An 11334-nucleotide genomic window follows, 5' to 3' on the forward strand; every position below is an offset into this window, starting at 1 on the left:
TTTCTAGCATGTTGTGGTGGCACATTGGACGCGTGTTGTGCGTGTAATCCACGCACACATCCTTTTCATTCTTTAACTTACTCAAAAGTCACTCATGAAATTGTCTAAACAGGGATTTTAGTTCAGAATTACCGGCAGAGCTGGTCCGTCCAGAGAATTTTCATCTGCCGGAACTGAAGTTTCTTCCATCATGCTCTGCGTTTGGACTACAAGAACTGTGAAGAGAGAGAGAGCCCAAACTCATTTGGGCTATAAAAAAAGCTTTCTTTTGAAATCAGGTTGGGCTGATATGGAGCTATGCCTCGATCCAGTAGGAGCATAGGAGGATAGTATCATGATATAATGTGTCCAGACCATAATTTGGCTTGAATCAGTGTATTCAAGTGATTCAAGCCAACTTCACAAAACCAAAAAGGGTCACCCATCAGGCGATTTCCTAATGTTATGCCAGCGCCGTTCGATGGTTCGATAGGATTACATCGTGCCACGAATTACGAGCTTTGAACTCTAGATTAACGTGCTAATCTCCCCAAAAGGTCAATCTCTAACAATTTTCCGCTGATGACAGATGATGAATTCCAACAGAAGTATGCTCAGTTCTCTGTTTTTTTTTTTTTTTTCTTTTCACCATTTCATTGCCACCATGTTAGCTTTTTCTCTGCCAGAACCAAAAAGAAGAAAACGAAGACAGAGACCAGAACAGAAACACCAGGCCGAGCAAAAAGCCCTTTTTACCAATTCCGGTCCAGACCCAAAGCGATGTTTTGTCTCTGCAATTTGCATTTAGTTCCCCAAACAAACCGAAACCAAACAAAAAGGCATTTCCTCCCACTTTTACTTTTCGCTCTGCTCCTAGCCTCCTGCTACTCGGACCCTGTTTTGAACAGCCAGCGTTAATGGAGGGGCCCCGTACTGAGATCACGTCGCAGCGATTTTGTCCCTCGCAACATCCACTTCTCATTCCCACTCTCTCTCTCCCTCTCTTTCTCTCTCTTAGTTCTGTGAACCAAGCTGGTGTCATTTTCAAAGTCGCAACGCTGACACTAAAAGCAATTAACTATTTCGCAGAGACAGAGAGTCCCTCAGTTGACTACAAGTTGTTTGTTTTTTTTCCCTGTTTTACTGGGTTTTTCTTCTCTTGAGAGCTCGCTGTGACCTGACGGTGGAGGCTGCGGCATTGGTCACCTCGCTGTCCGAGCACGAGAAATGGTGGTCCAGCACATTAATGGGGGTGTCTGAGCTTGAGTGAACATCGAGCGCTGACTCGCATCCCTCCATCGCTACGTCTTGTTGCATAGCGTTGTAACAATGCAGCAAGTTATCCTGCGATTAGAAGCAAAAGCAGAGCAAAGCCAATGAGACCCATCTTCCAAAACCGGACACAGATTAAAAAAAAAAAGCAAAAGCAAGTACTTGTGAGTTGATTCTCAAAAAGTAACATTGACCCATTCTTTAAACCGAAAGAAAATTATAAAAGATCTTGCTTTTGGAAGAGTAACCCATCTTGGACTACGTAGTAAAGCAACACATTGTACTTCCTGACAGGACAAGATGACAAGAGTCGCTCATTAACTAAAATATTAAACGATGTTTAAGTTGGACTGGACTACTAACTTACCTTATTTACGTATGAACAACTGGAGATGTCGCTCTTGAAGCTCGCAAATTGCAAGGGAAGCAGCTCGTGAGATGCGCAGAGAAGCGCTGACGCTGCTGTTATTGATGGCTTGAACTCCAGAAGCTTGATATCTGTCCCCCCCAAAAAAAAGAACATTTTTCAGGCTCTGTCTTATAAGTTTTGCTTCAACAGAGAAATAAATGCTAAAATGGGTCTCTCTCTGCAGTACCATTCTGAGCTTTGAGGATGATCTCGCTCGCTCGAGCTTTGAAAGCCTGCCTCAATGGCGGGTCTCGGAGTTTGAACAGAGAGACGAAGAAGGAGATGAAACAGAAGGGAGTGATTGAGCGCGTTCGCCATTGGAGAGCCCCCAACACGAGTAACTCCATACTCTGTATTGAATGTGCGTCGAATATGAAACCTCCTCCTCCATCACTCTGCATTCAAACCCAAGAAATATCACAATTGGTCCCGAATTCAAGTGAAACAAGCATCATTTATATTCTCTCTTTCCTCCTGTTTTTTTAGTTCGAATTCTTCCACGTTCACCTGAACATCAGCGAGAGAGATCTCTGTTTTCAGCATTTTCGCGGCCAAAGCTACGCAAGATACGGCAAGAAGCCTCGAGACCCATGGCTTCGGTTTCTGCCAAAAGAACAAAGAAACCCAAAATTCAGGAGGTGACAGAACACGGTCAAACCCAAAAAGCAACGCAGAACGCGAAAACCGCGAAAAGAAAAAAATATGGTCTCTGTTCAACATCGTGAGAGAAGAAGGAAAAAATGAGAAAAGCAAATGCGCGTTTTCATTAACCTGCAATTTATGGGAGGACAGGAACCGATCGACATAATTGATCGCGAGGTACGATAGCGTCGGGTCCAAGTTTCCAGATAACTGCAAAAACACCCCAGGACGAAGAAGAATGTAAGGAAACTCGCCCAGAGAGAGAGAGAGAGAGAGATTGCGATTTCGCGATCGAAAACCTGCGAGATAGAAGAGATGATGCCCCGTCGAACAGAGAGATCGTCGGAGCAGCCGACCGATCGAAGACCGGCGAGGTATTTCTCGGACGGCATGTGGTCCAACTCGACGAGAAAGAGGAAGGTCTTGTCAGGGAAGCCATCGTCGAAGTTGGTGAGCGGGTTTTCAAGATCGAACTCCATTCTCGACGACGACGACGAATGCGTGATTTAAGAGGAAGAGGGGAGGGGGGTGTTTCAGAGGAACAATCTTGCGCAATGCATTGTGGGCAACGAGAGTGAGCAGTCGAGAGAGAGAGAGAGAGAGATGAAGATGAAGAAGAGAGGGAGAGGGAGTGAGGCGTGGGTCTTATTGGGGGAGAGAGGGAAATTCCATAGTCGGGGAAGGTGGCGATCGGATGGTGTCGAGGGCTCATGTTCGGTCCGCTGCACAACCTGTCAGCCTTTTTGAAAATTTCATCTTCCACTGCTCCGCAAATCTCGACCGTCGATAGCAACCCCAGTTTCCCGACCCAACGGTTGAGATTTCTTCCAGTGTATTTGTGCAGCACGATCTACTACACCCTCTAAAAATGAGAGTGAAATCCCCCATCAATTTGTCCATTTGATATTTCACGTGGAGAGGTCCTTTGGCATCTCTCTCGTTAGTCGATAGGACCACAGCAACGGATCGCATACGTACAAGTGAATTGAGGATCGAGGATTGAGGATTTGAATCTCAAAATTTGAACATTCGTAACGGGGCGTGGAACTCTTGTTATAGCGATTAGAAAGGTAGTTGCTCCAAGTAGGCTTCTTCGCTATCATTATATATATATATATATATATATATATATATAGTGAGAAAATAATGTAAATGATTTGTAAATTTTGATTTTATGTACAATATTATCCCTCAATTTTTAACTTGCTTAAATATGGTCCATGTACTTGATCCAATGTGCCATGTTATTTCTGAAATTTTAATATGTTCAAAATGTTTTCTCAATTTTAGCCTGATGTTCAGTATAATCTCGAACTATTTATACCGTTCGGAGACTACGTTGAACATTTACTAATAATTCAGGAAACATTTTGAACAAATCAAAAGTCCAAAGATGATATTGCACATTGATCTAAAATTTATTGATCACATTGCATAAATTAAAAAATCATAAATGATATTACACAATGGATCGAAATTTATGGACCGTTTGTGTCATCATTCCATATGTATTTTATAATTTCAGGACGCAAACGTAAAAATGCTCGACTGATTAGGGGCTCATGAAATGCCCTGCGACGGTCAAGAACCAATCAAGTCTAGATTTTTTGCCTAGGCACGGGTCACGTACCTAGAGTAGTTTGCTTGCGTTTGGTCGGATTTGAACACGTCACATCGACTTGATAATAATAGTAAAAAATAAAATGCCTTTAAGGCTCTGTTGCGAGCACATGGAGAAGAAGAAAATTGAGAGACAATTTGAAATTTCCATCCCTCTCCTCTTCACAAAAAGTTTTTAAAATACATTCGACATCCACCCCCTCACCTCCTTCCCAAACGCAACACAAAAGAGTTGGCCGGACTCTGTTACGCAAACGAAAGAACGTCGAATCCATAACTTTGCATGAAGTTAAAGCATCCAAACTCTTGGCGAATACCAACTCGAATTAGCATGTTAGCGCATGCGATTCGAGACGCCTGACGACGTGTCGAGTGCGAATCGGATTTGCAAACTCATGCTTCATAAGATCCGAAGCTGCAATGATCTTTACCCAACTCGATTTCAAACTCGCAGGAGCCGCTTTTTCCAGCTCTCTTGATCGTATTTACAAGTTCCTCGCTTCGGGATCTTTAGATGAGGCACATTTGACTTGCCAAATTCACAAACACCAAGTCCCTTTCCCTGATCACAGACCCCCAGTGTTTTGACCAAGCCGAGAAGGTCGCCAATCGCCTAGTCAGACATATATAAGTAAACGTTTCATCGGCAAACCCTAGGGGAAAATGACAAGTTTGAAATCCCTGCTGTTCCTTCACATTAAATCATGTAACCACTCCAAGGAGGCAAAACAAACAATGAAATTTTTAGAAAAATTAAAGAGAGTCGTGCATAAAAGTCCACCCCCCACTCCATTCCCACGATGAACAACCCCTCCAAGCAATATAATACAAAGAGTGGTTTGGCAGCTTCGGGCTTATCGTTTAATGTCCTCGCACCGAGCGAGAACCTCTCGCCCTTCCAAGCGGGCCAGAACCATCGATACGACAAATTTCTCTTCCAGCACTTGCATGCATGAGTGAAATCTAGTGCGTGTCTGTGCAGTGAAACCTAGGCGCGAAGCTAAGAACTGAGAACGAGGTTTTTACGTACGTGGATTTGATCAAGACAGAAGTCAATGGGGACCGCGACACGAGCAAAACGATACGCTCGGTACGTTATGATAATGGAAGTCTGTGGTGTTTTCAGCAGTTACTTCGTGGTGTTTACCCAGATACCAATCGTTCCCCGGAGAGGTCAATTCTCGAGGACGCTCGTCATTTTTATAACTCTTTAGGGCAAGATTTTTCGTATCCGAGAGGGTTTCGCATGTGTGTGTCGGATTCATCATTGAGGGCCAAAAGAAAGGGCATCTCCATATTTCTCTGTGAGCTTTTCTGGGCATGTGAAGGCTTAGATCATAGCCTCACAGGACCTTGCCTCGCAAGTGAAAATGTTCTTCAACGTAAAATTAACTGCCCAAATAATTTCTTCGTTTCCTTTTTCTTATACTTGAGAAGTAATGTTTTCTTTGCCATGTTAACAACAGCATAGCAACTAAGATGTGATCTTTGAAGCCACGTACGGCGAAAATATTTTCGCCGTCATCCGATTACGTCGAACAAAGTCGAAGAAACCCTAGCCAACCAACTTTTCACCAACTTCATTGAGAGGTCCTGCTCATACATTTAATTTGCTCTTGTAGAATACAGATTTAAAGGAGGATCGTGGTTCTATAAACGTTAGTTAGGCAACAAAATCTGGCGAAGAGAAGCAAGCGTCAAATTGAATCAACGAGTGTGTCCAACGAGTTCTCACAACCCCCCTTGATGTTTCCCTTGATCTTTAGTGTTGTGATAGATTAATGTGAGGTTTTGTGGAACCATTGCAAACTGTTCTAAAATCTTAAGTTTTAGATGAATGCGTAGTTTAATATTTAATTGTTCTATCACTCCATGCATGAAAATATTTAATTGGGAAGGTAAAGATTTGAACGCAGTACTCTTGCTTAGATACCATGTGAGATTTTGCGAAACCGCTGTCAATTGTTCTAAAAGCTTAAACTGCTAGATGAAAGCGTTCAGTTAATTAGAGAGATGCACAAAGATAGGACAACCATTACCTTCGTAACGTCTTTGTCCATCTCTCTTACCTTAAAGAAGGAAAAGAAAAGAGGAGAGAAACAAAAAGAGGCCGTTCACACTTATGTCCAATCATCGCATTTGCAAAGCAGAACTTGATCAACATCACGGCTGGAGGGGCATGAGGCTACCATAAAACACACGATCCCTCTTGCTTTAACGAAGCAAGACTGGACCAAACAACAAGGACCGCAAAAGAACCTTCTAAATAACCCCTTTTTCACCCCCAACTAATCTTTTTTCTTTAACTTTTCCCCCCCTCCCTCCCTCCCTCTCTCTCTCTTTCGGGTGTAAAATGGGAATACCAAGAAATGAAGGGGGGGTCCCCACTCAAAAAGCCAGACAAGACAATCATTTGGTGGTCGTTTGTTTTGTTTGTGTGTGTAATGCGTTTGGGTTAAGCGAGAAAACGGTGCAACTTCATTGTAATCAACTATTTGAGTGCACCTAACTTTTGAAAAATCACTCACCGATCCGTTCAACTTCTTTGACCATTGGCTTTAGTGCGTGACCAAACTCACATGGCAGATTTCTTCCTTTTATCCACTTTAACTTTTTTGTTTTCTCCAAAAGAGAGTCTTGGGAAATATGGGGCTTTCAATGGGGCGGGGAGGGGGCAAAAATATTCTCTTTGACCTTTTCTTTATTCGGTTCATGGGGGACCGGATTAAATAAAGCGGAAAGAACATATACTACAATCATGAACTTTGTAGGGTGATGGTGACTCATGCCTAGTGGCGGTGGGGCCGGTTCGGAATTGATGATGACGTGGAGTTTTCGTGTCTTTGTGATTGATGGTTGGGATAAAGATTTGGTCCTTGACTTGGTCAAGCATTGAAAAGGAAAAAGTAAGAGGCAAGTGCGTGGAGTTTTGGAGTTGAAATGAGACACCCAAACCCAATTTTACTTAAGTGAGACACTAACTAATTAGGGTAATATTTGACTTAGTGAACATTGTGGTTTTTTTTTTTTTTTCATATTGGCATGTTTATGTAGGCATTGAAAGGGGGATTGAGAAAAAAAATAATTGAGAACCCGAGATTCTGAAGTGGAAGTGAGGAGGACAATGATGAAATCAAAGAAAAATGTGGTTGAGATTTCATTTGAGGGGGAGGCGATAGCTAGATGAACTCCTTACAAAAGATCGAATTAATTGGGACACATGAAGAGAAGGATAATTCCATTTTTTTAATAGGTTAATAGGTAATTGATTGGATTTCTTTTCGGTTTGGTAAGTCGGGAGCATCAGCGCAGGGATCCGACAACTTTGATGCCCATGAAATATCATGTAAGCCTTGTAAACCAGTTAAGTTCATAACTTTCAACTGTGCGGGCGGTGTCTTGACCTTGAACAGTTTGCATGGAGCTCATTGAATTTAAAGAGTTATCCTCCAATTCCCGAATTGGAAATACCCTTATGCCCTAATCAACTATGCAAACTCTGGAGTTTCATGATTATCTCCGCGAAATCTGGCACGGTTAAGTTTGTCACATTCTCTTCAGTCTTATTATCTTCTTCATATATTCTCTCTCTCTCATCATTGTCAATATAGTCAACGTTCCTATCGGACATTTTCCCATTCTCTCAGTGATGGAGGGTAGGGGGATTTTGGTCCCTATAAGTCTTCCTCTCTATATGCACAGCACGACTCTATATTCATTGTTTTTGGTGTGCTCAGCCATCTTAAAGCAACGGGTAGGTGGTATTAGGAATTGAATGTCTAGTGCATTATGACTTGTTTATTAGACAGAATAATTTGGGACATTTAAACCTTATCCATCTCATCATCATGTAGAAATAACACTCATGACTGCTACACCAAATGCAGTGACCCGATACTCATGAGCACTCTATGGTGAAATCGTGAACATGGAAGCGGAGAAAGCTTAATCACGTCTTATCCAAAGACCCATGTTAATATTGAATTGTCTTTTGTTATATTTAGCTGAATGCTTGATCGTATTCGAACGGCAAGAAAGAGCTGGGATACATAGTACGTTGACTACATATGTCGAATGTTGTATCGGTTTTAAATTATTCCAAATCGTATATCCTCGTGCCTTAAGTTTTCGCCGGTCTTTATTGACTCTCTCCATCTCTCTCTCAAACGAGACAAGAGAGAGCCTACAGAGATAGAGTCTTTTCATTAATTTCTTTGGTAAGATTTCACAAATGCATGCTTCCCACCTCCTCTTTTTCCTCGATTTAAGTAACCATTCTTTTGTTATGTACGTCATGTGAGATTGAGTTGATTGGTGTGGTGTCTATCTACATGCAATGCGAAAGTCAAAATGAAGAGAAAACCAGAAGAAGCAGATGATGGCAGGCAGGCAGGCAGGGCTGGTTCAGATGCAAAGTCGTGCATGCCAGGAAAGAAAGAGGACATACAATATATACACGATGATTGGATGCTTCTTCACGCCGTTCTCTCTTGCAGATGACACCATCATTACGCTTTTTCTCGTCCCCCCACCCCAAGACGAGAATCGGTAGTCTGATTGGGACATAACCCAAGGAGATGCTCCCCCTGTCCGATTGGGACAAAAACCAAGGAGATGCTCCCAATTGGACGACCCTTTTCGGCCTTTGAATGCGTCCCACTGATAAATACGTCGATCCATATATGGTACATGAATTTAGCTTTTGGGTGCAATTGATACATTTCATAAAGTTCAAATGTGTGAGTTGGTAATGTTACGTTGTGTTCGGACATGGTCATGGGTTTATCTTCTGAACACGGGGTGGTGTATAAGTTGATTGGCCTAAGCAAATCTTATTTTCGATGATGATAATCATGGAGTAAGCCTAACCATGGCTATTTGTATGGACGAATATTGCATTTCAATGTGCTCTGCGTCATCTTAAAACGCATAAATTTTATCAGAACTCTTATCAGTTAATTCAGATTAAGAGAAATATCGCATTCCACGATAATTGGGTCTCGTTTTTCCCGATCCAACGACTTTCATTATGCGTGTGGAAAGACAATTTTCTCTTAAAGACGAAGAGGGGTGCCGTTGTAAATTGGAAAAGAGCCGGGGGGGTGTCAAAGTTAATTTATCTTAAAATGAAACAGAAGTTTGAGAGTAATTTATTTGTTCTTTTCGAATTTGGCTTAATAGGAAAATCCGGGGAGCACCGTGGCTGACGGCGTACGGGACGGGGGCTCCTTGTCCAATAATTTACATTCAATTGTTTTATGAGCCCAAGATCGAGCCCAATTCTTGCACTCCTTCCCAGATTCCATTTACCTACTCATAATTAATCCTTGATTAGTATATATGTATTTTTATATAGTCAATGCAATGGATGTTTCTGACTTCTCAGTCCAGTTTATATATAGGATTAACACTACAAAAAAATCCAAACTAATATACCCGTGATAACTTCATCTCAAATTATTTTTTTGATCGCCAAAAAATTTCAAACTGATACATTTGTGATAAATTTATCATAAAATATTTTTTTAACCACCAAAAATCCTAAACTAGTCAACTGTAACAAATTTATCCAAAATTAATTTTTTTTACCACATAAAAATCCCAAACTGGTATACATGTACAATTTAGCCTCCGTTAGTTTCCGTTAAATTGAGTTAATACCACAAAAAATTCAAAATTGATACACACGAGACAAATAGAGGGTAACATATACGCCCGACAATTGCTACTTAAACTCGTCACAACCGTATCGGTTTTGGGTAAATTTGTTACTGTGTACCAGTTTAGGATTTTTGGTTGTCAAAAAATAATTTGTGGTAAATTTATCACGGGTATACCATTTTAGGGTTTATGATGGTATTAACTCTTATATATATATACACCCTTACCAAAAAAAAAAAAATCTTATATATATATACACACACACTTAGAGAATATTAAGGTGACCTTATGTTTGTCTTGACATCGCCATGACCATTAAAAAACAGAAAAATTTCAAATACAAATCTAAAGTGAACCTTATTTCAAATAAGAGCATGAAATGTTCATAGAGTCTAAAAAAGGCATGGTCTCAAAGGCATTCTTGTTATATCCCTTTTCTGATTATGTCCTTTGTTTTTTCCTTTTTATAGGCGGGAGGGTGCCGGCGACCTCATCGACCCACTAGCGGTGGGGCGGTGGCCAAAGGTAGGAGGGCTTCCCTCCTGCTATGTGCTCTTTTTTTTTTTTTTTGTACAAATTTTTAAATTTTAAAAAAAGAAAAAGAAAAAAAAAGGGGAATTGATGAAAATGCCCTTTAGATCAAGTCCTTTTTTGAGACTCCATGGTCACTTCAGGATATTTTTTTTTTTTAAAGAAAATGAGAGCATTGGCCCTTATTTGCAATTTTCCTTTAAAAAGTAGGTAAGTGGACAATACTTGGTACAAACCGATTTAAAATATTTTGGCGATTGAATTTGCCATTTTTATCAGATTCTAGTTGGAGTTTATGGGTCCAGCGAGTTCCGATGGGCTATGATTCTAACCTTCAAAGGCTGCGTGAAACCGGCCTTTTGGGCCTGTCCAGCCCAGCAACTTGGAGGCCCTGTTCCTCCTCCCTCAAGAAGATAATATCTGGCGCGATCGCCATGGGTCATATTGCCCGGCAACAGGGGAGAAACCGGCCGATCAGGATCACATAGTCCGGTCGTGTGACCTATGTGTGAAATACTTAGATTGCAACCCCCTGCGATGATTAAAACGACTAGCCTAGTATGGGTTCGTTTGTCTTGGATTATATAATTTGAAGATAAACATGACAATTTTTTTTTGGTTTTTCCAACATTTAAAAAAAATTAATTACATTTTTTTTCATACATTTTTTTTTAAAGATTATGCGTGAATTTAATAACAGTTGTCTTGCAATCTAAGTGAGGTGGGAGAAGCCCATGAATGAGCCTGTAGCCGAGAATCGTTCCTCTGTACTCGAATATGGAAATGGGCCTTTGGTTCGTAACCTGAGAAACAAGCCTTTGTTGCTACCAACGCCGTGTCTTCGCTCGTCCTTTTTATTTTTCTCAGATCTTGCTGATATTTTACACAGTGAGTAATCACGTATCTTTCGATTTGGACGAAGTACGAGGTCTCCCGACGAGATTATCATTGAAAATCTACACGTGTCAAGCACCCAAACGCCTGCAAATCCGGTTGACATTACATATGAGTATGCCCTGTACGTGGAAAGTCAAAGTTCGATGCGATCCAAATACAGCTCACGCTCGTTGAACAAGAATCTTTTCGGATCTCTGCATTAGGAAAGTGCTATCACAATATTCTCCGTCCATATTTTACCGAAAACATGTGGGATCTTCGAGTTAAGATTCTGGATTCGCCTCAATGTGTCCTCCGCAGTGAAAAAGATCTTGAAGGCGAAC

The 11334-nt window shown here is 41.2% G+C and overlaps 1 protein-coding gene across 1 annotated transcript; it reads right to left on the reverse strand.

Annotated features, from left to right (window-relative positions):
• Positions 1-844: 844 nt before the first annotated feature.
• LOC115728618 (putative cyclin-D6-1) lies at positions 845-2969 on the reverse strand. The gene is made up of 6 exons (XM_030658946.2): positions 2602-2969; positions 2432-2512; positions 2168-2263; positions 1848-2055; positions 1619-1749; positions 845-1323 (listed from the first exon to the last, which is right to left on the reverse strand). Exons 1-6 carry the CDS (start codon positions 2779-2781, stop codon positions 1120-1122), a joined length of 900 nt encoding a protein of 299 aa, XP_030514806.2. The 5' UTR covers positions 2782-2969; the 3' UTR covers positions 845-1119.
• Between the last annotated feature and the right edge of the window lie 8365 nt (positions 2970-11334).

This window comes from Rhodamnia argentea, chromosome 7 (genome assembly GCF_020921035.1).
Source record: "Rhodamnia argentea isolate NSW1041297 chromosome 7, ASM2092103v1, whole genome shotgun sequence".
Classification (NCBI taxonomy): domain Eukaryota; kingdom Viridiplantae; phylum Streptophyta; class Magnoliopsida; order Myrtales; family Myrtaceae; genus Rhodamnia; species Rhodamnia argentea.

What these genes read in the sequence shown, in the direction of transcription:
- LOC115728618 (XM_030658946.2), bottom strand. Translation starts at nt 2,781, where the DNA reads ATGGAGTTCGATCTTGAAAACCCGCTCACCAACTTCGACGATGGCTTC. An exon ending in TGTCCTCCCATAAATTGCAG is followed by an intron (nt 2,264 to 2,431) that starts GTTAATGAAAAC and finishes TTCTTTTGGCAG; the next exon opens with AAACCGAAGCCATGGGTCTC. An exon ending in CATCCTCAAAGCTCAGAATG is followed by an intron (nt 1,750 to 1,847) that starts GTACTGCAGAGA and finishes TGGGGGGGACAG; the next exon opens with ATATCAAGCTTCTGGAGTTC.